The 14,341-nt window shown below is 36.9% G+C and overlaps 2 protein-coding genes across 3 annotated transcripts; both read left to right on the top strand.

Moving 5' to 3' along the window:
* Positions 1–1,315: 1,315 nt before the first annotated feature.
* On the top strand, positions 1,316–8,742 carry LOC105336148 (uncharacterized). 2 transcript variants are annotated; one of them, XR_004600116.2, is made up of 2 exons: positions 1,316–8,355; positions 8,639–8,738. XR_004600116.2 is itself a non-coding variant. In XM_020070379.3 (2 exons), the coding sequence occupies exon 2, from the start codon at positions 1,864–1,866 to the stop codon at positions 8,080–8,082; it is 6,219 nt and encodes a 2,072-aa protein (XP_019925938.3). In that variant the 5' UTR covers positions 1,316–1,463; positions 1,747–1,863; the 3' UTR covers positions 8,083–8,742. The 2 variants fall into 2 exon arrangements, 1 of the variants encoding a protein (XP_019925938.3); XM_020070379.3 differs by having other exon boundaries at positions 1,316–1,463; positions 1,747–8,742.
* Positions 8,743–10,829: 2,087 nt separating this feature from the next.
* On the top strand, positions 10,830–13,401 carry LOC105328574 (pyroglutamyl-peptidase 1). The gene is made up of 4 exons (XM_011429495.4): positions 10,830–11,041; positions 11,519–11,688; positions 12,328–12,560; positions 13,083–13,401. The coding sequence occupies exons 1-4, from the start codon at positions 11,005–11,007 to the stop codon at positions 13,252–13,254; spliced, it is 612 nt and encodes a 203-aa protein (XP_011427797.4). The 5' UTR covers positions 10,830–11,004; the 3' UTR covers positions 13,255–13,401.
* The last annotated feature ends 940 nt before the right edge of the window (positions 13,402–14,341 follow it).

The raw sequence follows: 14,341 nt of genomic DNA, 5'->3' as shown, positions 1-14,341 counted from the left end.
GGCATTTTACCCGCCTTATTCACCCATCCAATTTAAAACATAAATTGTAGACGAACAATTTACATCGTTATACCACATAGTAATCTCTGATGTACAGTTGCAGCTACTGGAGTAGCCATTTTTTATTGACAAAAGCTTGCCTGTACCGGAAATAAACTAGTACATGTATATGAAAGCCCCCACTATGTTTAAAATCATTTTAAAACAAACGGGCTTTCGTGAATTTCATTAGTAAGTTGTGAATTCAAATTATTCTGCATACAATATTAACAATTTCGTTCAATCTCTGGTTTTTTTACATGTCATGCAAAACATTGTTAGATTTCTAATCTTACATGTAATTACAATCATTCTATCATAAAACATACGTTAAAAAATGTAAATGGACAAAAGGTACAGGTCATATTACATGTATAAGTACTTATAAAAGGTCTAGAAGAGCAAGGCTAGGATATATTATGTTTAGAGGAAGCAGACAATCTCATAGATTTTAGCGAAGAACAAAGAAAGTAAAAGAAATTATAGACAATTGATATTTGTCAACATGTTGCATCAATTGCACTGTATTGTGTATAATATATTATATCAATATTATTTGACATGTAAGAATTTTTTAATTTGCATGTACTGCATGACTTTTATTTGTATCACAGATTTATTTTCATTGAATTGGAATGATATCTTTTTATTTGTTTGTTAGTTTGTTTAGGTTTTTTATTCTCTTCATAAACATACATTGAAATAATATATCCCCGAGTACCCAAACTCCGTCACCATAAGCAGAAAACCTCCCGCGTTTCTCTGTAAATTGTTTTTGTGGTTTTTATCATTTGCAATCACTAAATATAATCTGAAACAATATAAATTATAGCGAGCGCAGCGAGGCGGCGCGAAGCGCCGCTCGCGTAGCGAGCTCCATAGACAACGTGTACGAACGGAGGAAATTCGAGTTAAAATCTGCACATTGTTCAAAGAAAATTTTGTGGACCCGCGTGAAAACGTTCTACTATCCCAGTGATCCTTTGCGGTGCATAGCAACATCGTGGAACAGGAAGTGTTTCTACGGAAAATTCTTACCTCTACATCGCATACATCATTTTCATTTAACAATAAATAAATCTTAAAAACATTACAGTAAACAAATAAGCTTACGTAAAAAAAACCTGAACTTTATATGACGTCATTTCCTTCTCCGAATTTGTCCGACAATTTACGAAAACTGTCGAGCGCAAAAGAATGTTAACTATGACGTCACAAAATTCTCGCGTTTTAATTTCCCGCGATACATAAATTTAGAGGTGGATCAAGCATATTGTTGTGTCATTGTATTTTTTCCGGAATTATATTTTCTCCCCATGCTGATTTTTGTTTTTCTATTATATACTTCCGGTGTTTTAAGCACGAGTTTCGGACACAAGTCCCATCAACAATTTTCATCCTGAGTTATTTTAATAGGCAACCATGTAAGTTTAAAACATTATAAATAGTTTATGCTGGTGTTAATTTTCATAATGTGTCAGTAATAAGACAGAATTTTGGTTTATATCTGTAATTAACGATCTCGCTATTTTTAGTATCATGCTATTTTCAGTGCAGATTTTCTAGGCCTTTTATATAGAACTATAAACAGTAAAACTCAATTCCTTTATGTAAAATTTTGATATGTATGATATCATATGATGATTTGATAACTATGTATTATTTTGGTATATGAACAGTTCATTTATTGTTGGTATAATTTTCCAGCTTTCACAGAATGTCCCACAAAAGGACTGGTGTCTGTTTCCAGACGTGTTTATGTTGAATAAATTGAAGATACAGAATCTTTGGGATGTTTTTGTATTACTGACTAAACAGTGAAAGATGGACCCAAGGACTACCAGGAAACTCACAGAGAAAGGACAGGGATATTTTGAAGATGAAGTGCAGAGGTATTCTATAAAATTAGCACGTTTACACAGACTTATTGATGAAAATATCCTCATCATTGACCAGACAGAAAATCAGGACACATTGAAATTAACACAGGAACTCATAAAGAGAGACTTTTTAGAGTATGTTAGAATCCATGATGTATTTTGTGAATACCTTAACAGAACAAATATTGAAGACAGTCATATGGAACTGCAGTCTCATATGCTTATCTACACAAGTATACAATTCAAAGTGAAAGAAGCTCTTAATTCAGGCGAGAAATTAATAACAGAAAAACAACCTCCAGTTCTAAAGACTGAGAATATCGCCAACTCGAAGAAAACTCCCTCGAGAAAGTCAAGGTCAGTTAAATCAGTACACAAGTCATCAAGATCACATTCATCGAGTACAGTCTCCGACCTATATGTTCATCAGAAAATAAAGGCTGAATTGGCACGAAAAAAACTGGAGTTTGTCGACAGAGAAAGTGACCTCATGCGTCAAAGAGCAAAGGTAGAAGCTGAGGCCCTTGTGCAGAAAGCTACAATAGAGAGCCAGCTGTTACGTGTAAAGGCTGAAGAGGACACAGAATTGGCTGAACTTAGTGTGAAAATTCTTGAGGAGGAATTTCAAGAAAGCTTGGACAATGATAGTGAACACAGTGATTGGACAACCTCACACACGAATCGTTATGTGGTGAATCAGAGTTTGAATGTTGAGAAAATTGGAAACGACAACAACAGACTGTTGACACCAGAACCAGAACACGTAGCACCAGTAAGGACCCCTTATGTGACAAGAACTCTGCCAGTGTTTCCAGATGTGTCTTCCCCACCTCCATTTCAACCGGATAACAACGAGTCGATAACCGGTAATCTTGTGAAAGCAGAAATGTCACCTCAAGTGAATAGACACCTTCAAGAACAATTCTCAGCTGAAAATACATATGTACAGACAACTTCCAAAGATACTGTTAACTCAGACTCTGTACCAGACAAAAGACTTAATCCATCTGCCCAGCCTTTTGAAGGAAGTTGTACATCAAATCCTAATGCTCTTAATTCACACACAAGTCCTGTACTCAATCAAGCTGTGATGGACATGTCAAACTTTTTAACTAAGAAAAGCTTTATTCTTGAACGAGTGAAGCCCTTCGTTGGAGATTCAGAGTTCTACTTGGCATGGAAGAATACATTCAAGGAAGTGATGAAGGAGATTGATGCCTCACCATCCGTGGAACTTGACCTTATGATACACAACCTTAAAGGACAGCCTTATGAACAGGTGAAGAGTATCAAGAACTCTAACACAAGTGACTCATCTCTTGCGATCAAAAGAGCATGGGAAAGATTGGATTCCTATTATGGCAGCCCGGACAGAATCACAAAGGCCCTGAAGAACAAGTTAAATGATGTAATCGAGAAATTTGACTTCAACAACAAGTTGGACTATTTTCGTCTGTCCGATACCTTGAACGAAATAAGTGCCGTAAAGGATGACCCAAAGTACTGTCAAACCTTGAGCTACTTCGACACAGCTGATGGAGTAAACCCAGTTATTCACAAATTTCCTCGGAACTACCAAAACAAGTGGCGTGACAAAGCTATTCTCTTCAAAAGAAACAATGATGTAGTGTACCCTCCATTCAGTATGTTTTGCACCTTCGTACAGGATATGGCATACGTCATCAATGACCCTGGTTTTGACTTTGACAATGTACCTCAAAGGAAAACATCACAACGATTCGCATCACAGAGCAACTCAGCGTCACAAACCAAATCTAACAGACAATTTCACAGACAGACCGTTACATCCAACAAAACTAGTGTAACAGAAGAAAATGAAAGGATACGCTGTGCGATTCACAATTCTCACCACCTTACCAGTGATTGTAATGCCTTTCGTTCAAAGAGCATCGGTGAAAAGAAGGACATCTTAAGAAAACATGGACAATGTTTTAAGTGTTGTGATGGCAAACATTTGTCAAATAACTGTCATGTGTATGTGAAGTGTGACACTTGTGGTAGCAGATATCATTGTGCTGCTATGCACAATAACACTAACAGACCCGTACAGGCGTATGGCGGGGAGAGATCGAGCTATGACAGAACATCATTGCCGCATCCTAATACTAACACAGATCCCGTTTCACAGGTTAACGCTGTGTGCACAGAAGTCTGTGGCAATTTCAAAGGCAAGTCATGTGCTAAAATTGTGCTCATCAGTATTCATCACAAGCACAGTCAACATCCACCACTTAGTGTGTACGCCATACTTGATGAACAAAGCAACAAGTCTCTGGCTAAACCTGAACTGTTTGAAATTTTTGATCCGAACACAGCATGCGAATCATACAAACTGTCTACCTGTAGTGGATCCTCTATAGTCAGTGGTAGAAGGTCTCATGGATTTGTTATCAGCTCATTGGACGGACAAACAACATTTGATTTACCTACGTTGATCGAGTGTGATGCTATCCCTAATAACCGACATGAGATACCAACTCGTGAAGTTGCCATTTATCACCCCCATCTCTCAAAGATAGCGGACTTGATCCCACCCATAGATGATTCGGCAAACATATTGCTACTTATAGGCAGGGATCTTTTAAGAGCACACCACGTTCTTGACCAGATAAGAGGTACTTCCTCTCAACCTTATGCTCAACAACTACCATTGGGATGGGTAATTATCGGAGAAGCATGCCTAGATGGAATGCATACACCATCATCTATTGATGTTATGAAAACTATGATATGTTCTCAATCTGAAGAAACCCCTGTTGGTTTTTTTATACCTTGTGATCAGAAAATACATATTTCAGAGTGTGTGGAGAACAATTCAATATTCAAACGCACAAGTGAGGACAATCGACCATCGTTGTCAGTCGAAGATCGAGCTTTCCTGAAAATAATGGATAATGGTATGAAAAAGGATTCATCGGGACACTGGACTGCTCCCTTACCTTTCAAAGAACCACGCCCTGCTCTCCCTACTAATCGACAACAAGCGATGGATCGAGCTCTTAGTCTGGATAGGAGCCTTCAAAGGAACCCTACGAAGATGATGCACTTTCATGAATTTATGAAGAATTTGTTTGAAGCTGGTCATGTGGAGCAAGCACCGCCCTTGACCCCTGAAACTGAATGTTGGTATTTACCTCTGTTCGGGGTATACCACCCACAGAAGAAAGATAAAATCAGAGGAGTATTTGACTCGTCGGCAAAGTGTGATGGACTGTCCCTTAATGATGTACTATTAAGTGGACCTGATTTGATGAATAACCTGTATGGAGTTTTGCTGCGGTTTCGTCGAGAATCTATTGCAATTATGGCTGACATTGAGCAAATGTTTTATTGTTTTATGGTTGATGCAGATCACAGGAGATATTTGAGATTCATCTGGCACAAGGACAATGATTTTGAAAAACCCCTAGTTGACTACCAGATGAAAGTACATGTTTTTGGAAACAGTCCCTCCCCTGCAGTGGCGACTTACGGCTTAAGAAAAACAGCTGACATTGCGGAAGAAAAGTATGGCAAAGATATGAAGAAATTTGTTCATTTTAACTTTTATGTAGATGACGCACTGTCTTCACATGCAACCACAGAAGAAGCAATATCGTTACTTCAACGGACAAAGAGAGCTCTGGAGGAACACGGTCACCTACGTCTTCACAAGATAACCTCCAACTCCAAGGAAGTACTAGCTGCATTTGATCATCAAGATCTAGCTAAAGACCTGAAGAATTCGGAATTCTTGGCTGATGATCTTCCAACACAAAGAAGTCTGGGCGTTTGCTGGAATCTTCAAGAGGACTTCTTTACCTTTAAAGTAAACATAGGAGAGAAACCCTTCACTAGACGTGGTGTCCTCTCTTCTATCAATAGTCTGTTTGATCCTCTTGGATTCGTAGCCCCAGTGACAATTGCAGGAAAAGCAATTCTCAGAGAGGCCATGACCAGTGGTTTGGATTGGGATGAGCCATTGCCGCCTGATTTTATCCAAAGATGGAATGCGTGGAGGTCATCATTGTCAGGTCTTGAAATGCTTTGTGTACCGCGTACTTATGGAGGAGTACCGATAAGCCAAGCACATAGTACAGAACTTCTGGTTTTCTCTGACGCGTCTACAATGGCTATTGCTGCAGTCGCTTATGTGAAACTGGGTTACGGAACAGAACAACGACTTGGATTCATTATGGGAAAAACCAAGCTAGCCCCAAAGCATGGACACACCATACCGCGGCTGGAACTCTGTGCAGCTGTTTTAGCTGTTGAACTGTATGATCTTATTACTAGAGAAATTGACATTAAATTTGACAATGTTTCCTTTTTTACTGACAGTAGAGTTGTCATAGGTTACATTAAAAATGAGTCAAAACGATTCTTCACGTATGTAGCAAACCGTGTGGATAAGATTCGCAGACTAAGTGAACCTGAAGACTGGCACTACATTTCCACAAAGTTGAATCCAGCTGATGAAGGCACTCGCTCAGTGCAAGTGAAAGACTTGCAGAATAGCTTATGGTTAAATGGACCACCTGTAACGCATGAATTGTTCCATTATGATCAGGAACCACAACTATGTGGAGAAGAATTTGATGATGATTCAGAAGTCAAATCTTGCAAGATGGAAGTGCAACCATGCTGCAATTTAGGGTCGCATCGTTTTGAGAAATTCTCAACCTGGAGTAAACTCACTCAGGCAATATTGCTGATTCAGAAAGTTGTTAGATGGAACTTACTACACAAACGTAGAAATGGAGAGGACAAAAATCCACTTACCTTGAGAGCTGCTGAACTTCTGATCATTCACGTCATTCAACATGAGGCTTTCCTGGATGAGATTATCGCCTTAAAATCTGGACAGACTGTGCTTAAAACGAGTCCCATTTATGACCTCGACCCTTACCTTGACGACACTGGATTATTGAGAATTGGAGGAAGACTTCGCCGTTCGAACCTGACTACCCAGGAAAAGAATCCAATCATTACTCCTAAGAAGAGTCACGTTGCAACTCTGCTCATAGATCATTTTCACAAAGAAGTAAAACATCAGGGTCGTTTGTTCACAGAGGGTGCAATACGTAGTGCGGGGTATTGGATCATCGGGTGTCGTCGTCAAGTGAACTCTTACTTGCGAAGGTGTGTGATCTGTAAGAAACTTAGAGGAAAACAGCAGCAACCTAAAATGGCCGACCTTGCGGAAGTTCGTCTTCAACCTGCCCCACCATTTTCATTTGTTGGAGTAGATGTTTTCGGACCCTGGGGTGTAGTTACTAGAAATACCAGAGGAGTGAAGGCGCAAGCTAAAAGATGGGCAGTTATATTTACCTGTTTGGTCATTCGAGCGGTTCATATTGAGGTGTTAGAAGAGATGAGCTCTTCCAGTTTTGTTAACGCATTACGCCGTTTTGTTGCACTGAGAGGAGAAGTACGGGTGATATGCTCAGACTGTGGAACCAACTTTGTTGGAGCTGTGAAGGAACTGAATGCTAGTGTTATTGATGTAAATGATAACATTCTCTCTAATTTCATGAAGAAAAAGGGAATTCAGTGGAAGTTCAATCCCCCACATGCATCTCATATGGGCGGATCTTGGGAGCGATTAATTGGCGTTGCGAGGAAGATCTTGAACTCTCTGCTCCTGGATGCCAAAGTCACACGCCTTACTCATGAAGTACTGGTAACTCTAATGGCTGAGGTAACTTCCATCATTAACGCTCGTCCACTGGCTGGAATCTTCTATGATCCTCAGGAACCCTATCCTCTTTCTCCAGCAACTTTGCTGACCTTGAAGACAACCCATACTGTGGACTCTTTCAACCTTGAGGAGTTTTCCCAGAAAGATCTACACAAAAACCAATGGCGCTGTGTACAGTACCTTTCAAATTGCTTTTGGAAGAGATGGAAAATGGAATACTTATCTTCACTTCAACAGAGAAAAAAGTGGCAGAAGGATGAGAGAAATCTGACGGAAGGTGACCTTGTCCTCCTTCGGGACAACACTTTGCATCGAAATGACTGGCCAATGGGTATAATAGAGAAGACACACCATAGTGATGACTCGCGTGTCCGCACCATTGAAGTTCGCGTGGGCCCAGAGAGGAAGATCTACAGGCGTCCAGCAACGGAAGTCGTGCTTCTTGTACCAAAAGAACAGTAGAACTTGATTTAGTTAAAAATTCGTTGAAGTTAAGTGAAACTTCATGTTATTGTGAATTTTTGGTTAATTAATATTTTGATCGTGTTTAAGTAAAAGGGTGATATTATCATATCAGACGGGGAGTGTTGTGTCATTGTATTTTTTCCGGAATTATATTTTCTCCCCATGCTGATTTTTGTTTTTCTATTATATACTTCCGGTGTTTTAAGCACGAGTTTCGGACACAAGTCCCATCAACAATTTTCATCCTGAGTTATTTTAATAGGCAACCATGTAAGTTTAAAACATTATAAATAGTTTATGCTGGTGTTAATTTTCATAATGTGTCAGTAATAAGACAGAATTTTGGTTTATATCTGTAATTAACGATCTCGCTATTTTTAGTATCATGCTATTTTCAGTGCAGATTTTCTAGGCCTTTTATATAGAACTATAAACAGTAAAACTCAATTCCTTTATGTAAAATTTTGATATGTATGATATCATATGATGATTTGATAACTATGTATTATTTTGGTATATGAACAGTTCATTTATTGTTGGTATAATTTTCCAGCTTTCACAGAATGTCCCACAAAAGGACTGGTGTCTGTTTCCAGACGTGTTTATGTTGAATAAATTGAAGATACAGAATCTTTGGGATGTTTTTGTATTACTGACTAAACACATATGTACTGGATCATGTAGGAAGTACTCAGTATCAGTGTTAACGGTGACTCTTTGGCTAATTAGTTTTGTTTTGATGATATTTTTTTTTGCTTAGTAAATACACATGCAAGTTCCATGCTAAATTTATTGTCATATTGATCCAATCATATATGCATACGTTAGGTAGGTGACAAAAAATTATTAAGAAAGAAAAGTCTAATCATTATTAGATCTACGTGCAGCCACGTCATTTTGAATAGATAAAAGAAAAGAATTAAACTGTTAAAATATCTACCGGTACATGTATTTGTTATATAGTTGCATATGTGGTCAAATAATATTGGATATCACACACTTAGAAAGGGGTGAGGGAAAATAATTAAAACACAGGTTACAACAAGGAACAAAATGAGAAATAACAGACAAAATTTATTTTTTACTGATTTTAATGATCATTATTAAAAGGTAAAGAAAAGATAAAACATAATTGTATCTACATAAAAAAACGGCGTTGTGTTTATCAAAATATTTTAATACAATGTAAGTCTGTTTAACATTTTATTAATGCTCAGTGGTAGTTTGTTTAAGTGTATAAGACTAGGAAGGGGCCATTGGATAACTTCGGGTTCCTTGCGGTGGTAAAAGTTTTCGAGACAAAGCCAAAGTTTTTTGGTTGGGGCAAGTCCACGGGTTGCATTTAACAATGATGACAGATGTGTGGTTCCTTCTGCGCTCGCCCCAACGGTCACACCGTAAAACATATTAAAATTATTAACAAAAATATTTTTATTTTTATTCAAATAAGCCCTCTGAATACGACGTTTATCACACGTGCTATCATAACTTATGAACCTAACTCCGTCACCCACATGCTCTATGATATGGCAGGGAATGAAGACACATTAACAATTTAGTTAAAACTCAATTTGTATCTAGGCCAAGTTATAATAAGTAAAAATGGTGCATACAATTTAAATTGTATTTAATTTCATCGAAATGAAATGATCGCCAGAATATAAAATGGGTCCATGTAACAACAATCACAATGGCCTTTCAGAATTTATGGATGCCGTTTGATTTATGTCCTTATATATTTCAAATATCTTATATCATTAATTAATATATTACTTATTAAATTATTTATTTATTACATTTTTAGAAATGTAGCATATTCTAAATAGCGATATACCGGATATGTCTATACCCTGTATAAGGCAAAAGTATCGGCATGAGCGATTTGACGTTATCATCAAGAGTAGTGCATAAAGGCTATTGCGGTCTGAAAAAAATGTATTAATTACCTTAATCAAAAATGTATTACATGTGAAATGTTTCATCTTGACCTCTCTAAAAATGGCTGACCACCGTAAATGATCGAATGGGTCCGCATGTCAGAAATATCGATATTTTAGTGCACCCGTGAAAAAGTTTTAGCTGATTTCACACAATTAATGGTGCATAAAATGAACAAGGTTTAATTCTGTTATTTTTTGACATATTCTTAAATTTAACCGTTACAAATTGTTGACATTTGATTAAAGATTTTTGACATGTAAAAAATGACGTCATAATCGTACTTGATTTCAAACGGCGAGGAGTTTCCCGAAAGTGACGGAGTTAGGGTAGTGACGGAGTTAGGGGGCTATGCGATACATGTATTAACCAAAAGCCCCAACCTCGTATATATCTCAGGATCCAAAAAAACCCCCCAAAACAGCAACAACAAACAAACAAACAAACAATTAAACAAAAAGAAAAAAGATTGCCCCTCCCCCTTCCTTTCGGGAGCATGTAAAAAATTGAATTGAAAATAAGAAAGTTAAGGGTAGAATTAAAATTTTTCATAATGTTGATATAAAAATGTAGGTACATGCACGTATCTAGGCACCCTCCATGGATTAGGATTTTCATGATTTGCGAATTTCCTTTTTTTGTTTGCTTGTCAAGATTTATTCTGGATGAGTATGCCCCCTTTCAAAAACGATGCTACGTGCCTGTATTAGAATGGCTAGCATAGGCATTGCATGAGCCATATTGGCTGTTTGGCAGTTATCGAATTTTTTGACGTTTCCCGCCAAACATTTTCGGAACCCCTCGTGCTTTTGTTTTGCATTTCGAAAATAGACTTTGTAGTCACTCGCGACAGAAATATCATTGATATGCTGAGTGTACTATCTGAACGACTCTTTATTGTGTGTAAAAAATAAACTGTGTTTTTCACCTTTTCCGATCAGAAAGACGGTGTTGTGTGACTGTAACGTTAAGTGTTACGACATGGGCAGCGAAAAGAAACCGACCATCATAATTACAGGTAATTAACATGCATGAGGTTATTATTTAGGTCCGTAAATTCTATTTGTTTCCCACTTCACATACAGAGTTGTTGGGTTTTTTTTTTTGGTTTTTTTTATAAACGTGAAGTGGCCTTTTAAGATTTAATGGAAAGGCATGTCTGTTCAGGGACTATTCTCTTTTAAGAGAATATTCAGGGACGTCCCTGGTTTGTTTTAATAGTGTGTTAAGCCGGCCTTGTCGGTCTGTTACTTAAAAAATGTTAAGGCCAATGTCATAGTTCTAAGACCCAAGGATAATAAATTCTTTAAATAGACTATTCATAAGAAAAAAATTATGTTAGTTGACTAAGTTAGTTAAAACTAACACTTCAAACAATAAAAATTCATATAACTTGTCTAAGTTAGTTTAACTAAGAGCAATTTTCTTAAAAGGCCTAAATTCCAAGAATCAAAATTCGAAATTCAAATAATACTCTGTTTTGTATAAATTACAGGATTTGGACCATTTGGAGAACATTCTGTCAATGCAAGCTGGGTGGCTGTACAGAATTTAAAGCGAAGGAATCTGTTGCCTCATCTCGATGTTCACATACAGGAAATTCCTGTAGATTATCAGGAAGTCAGCCAAATTGTACCAAATTTATGGAAAGAAAAAAATCCTCAGGTTCAGTATATTAAAAATTATGTGCTAAAAATGGCATGAAATATTTAATTAATGATATCAATTTTTTAATTTCCTCATCTGTTTTCAAACATTGTGAATACTGATTTTAAGTTTTGCTTAATAAAATATGCACATTAGTATTCCTTCTTTAAAAAAATATTTCTGTAATCTTTTGTTCTATCAACTTCCTGGTATGAATTTAAAGTACTTCTGAAACTTTAGTATTAAATACTTAGAGAAGGGTAGTATTCAAGATCATAGCAGCTACCTAATTCTACATTACCACAGTCATCTTGAATGATATGATAGCTTAACAGTAACATTATTATTTCTTTAGATGCATTCAATAGGACCTAGATATCTAATCTAGCCTCTAGGTTAGCATGATCTTCAATGCAGCCCATTCTGCATGGCTAGGATATATGGACATTAACAGTATTTACCATTAATATGGCCAGGCAAGCTCAATCTTGGTAGAAATGACTGTAAATTTAGAAAAGACATTTGCTAAAGACAAAATCAAAGTACCAAAGAGCTGACACTGCAATAACATTACATATTTTTTCTTACCAGATGGTTTTGAATTTATAAAATGAAATTAATGCATTCATAAGATTGTTACACTGTTTTTTTTTCTAGCTTGTGGTCCATGTTGGGGTCTCCGGTATGGCAAATAAAATCACCGTTGAACAGAGAGGTAATAATACAGGCTATGAGAGGATGGATGTCAAAGGTCAAAGACCAAAGAAGAAGTGCTGCATCAATGATGGAGAGGAGTGTATATTGTCCGGAATTGACATGAGTCAAGTCTGTGATGAAATAAACAAGGCGGAGAATGAATTGGAGGCCGAGGTGTCACACGATGCGGGAAGGTGAGTCCATGACATCAAAGCGTAAAAGTTAAAAGGTGGAAGATATGTACTGTACAATTGTAAAATTTGTGTTAAGTGTGATATATTTATTTCCATTTCACATGTTTACATTTTTGGTTTTGAAAAAAAAAATTATCCAGAGTTTCAAAAATACATGTACTTCCGTATACCAGATATGTATATACAGTCAAGCTTTGTTATCTTGAACTAGATTGGACTGTTTTTAAAAACTTCAAGATATCCAAGTATTCTAGATATCGAGGGTAAAATACTTGAAAAATAAGTAGTTGGGTCTTAAAAATCACCTCCACATATCCACTGTATTCGAGATATCAGTGTTCGAGATATCAAAGTTTAACTGTATTATATAGAATTAATTGATTTAAAAGTTTAAATATTCATCAAATTATTGAATTGACACTAACATCGAGAATGATTACTATTTTCAAGGTGTCCACAATCTCCAACAAGCATGTTTGGCATGTATTATTGATATTCCTGTGTCTCTGATTTCACACACAGGTACCTGTGTGACTTCTCCTTCTACACCTCCCTGTCGATTGACAGGTCTCGCTCCGCCTTCATTCATGTCCCGCCCCTCGGACAACCCTACAGCGAGGACCAGTTAGGAGACGGTTTGGCCATAGCTGTGTCTGCCATGTTGAAGCAGCTAACAGATCAGAAGTCTTCTTGATCCACTGTAGCATCTGAATCTACATTGTATTCTGTGTTTTACCAAAGACTTTGAAGCAATGCATAATAATTTTTATCTGTAACATTTTATTCCCCAACTACATCTATTTTAAATTTGTAATATGTAACAGTAGACTTAAATTGATTTCCCTGACTAAGATTGAAAATCAAATTGAAAAAGAACTGTGTCAGACTGTTGCAAACTAAAATTTCTGCTGTGTAAACAGTGTTCATGTATTTGAATTGCATATTCCAGAGAATTTTTCATCTTACAAAATATTGTAAAAGAAGAAGGAAACTTCCCATTCAAATCATACGGAGTTTTTTCAATGATTTTTAATGATATTTTGAAGAGTTTTTCAGTGTGCCATTAATTTATTTTGCCACTTGGTATTTTTTTTATTGTGTGCAATATATATTATTATACTTTCATGTTAAATACTGAAATCTGATTGGTTTAGACGCAGTTGATAATCCGTTCTATTACCCTCAGCGTTAGCAACACACTTAGCAACGGGTAACACTATATAAATAGTGCCTGTTTGGGAGGGTAACAGTTGAAATTGACACCCCCAGAAAACCATTGTCAACCGACGCGAAGCGGAGGTTGACAATGGTTTTCGAGGGGTGTCAATTTCAACTGTTATCCTCCCAAACAGGCACTATTTATTTTGTTATACTGAATGTCTTAATTTTTAAGAAAATTTTACTGCTTTTATATAGGAATAACGTGAATTCTACAGCGAACCGTACACGCATAATTTTCGCGCATGTAACATTTTTTAATGTTACCCGTTGCTAAGTGCATTGCTAACGCTGAGGGTAATAGAAAATATTATTAACTGCGTCTTAACCAATCAGATTTCAGTATTTAACATGAAAGTATAACAATATATAAATAGTGCCTGTTTGGGAGGGTAACAGTTGAAATTGACACCCCAAGGAAACCATTGTCAACCGACGCGAAGCGTTTGCAATTCGTTGTGTTACCCGTTGCTATGTGTGTTGCTAACACTGAGGGTAATAGAACGGATTATCAACTGCATCTAACCCAATCAGATTTCAGTATTAAACATGAAAGTATAATA

The sequence above is a fragment of the Magallana gigas genome, chromosome 6 (assembly GCF_963853765.1).
Source record: "Magallana gigas chromosome 6, xbMagGiga1.1, whole genome shotgun sequence".
NCBI lineage: Eukaryota > Metazoa > Mollusca > Bivalvia > Ostreida > Ostreidae > Magallana > Magallana gigas.
Note: the sequence above shows the minus strand (reverse complement) of the source record. Positions and strands in the feature narration are given on the sequence as shown.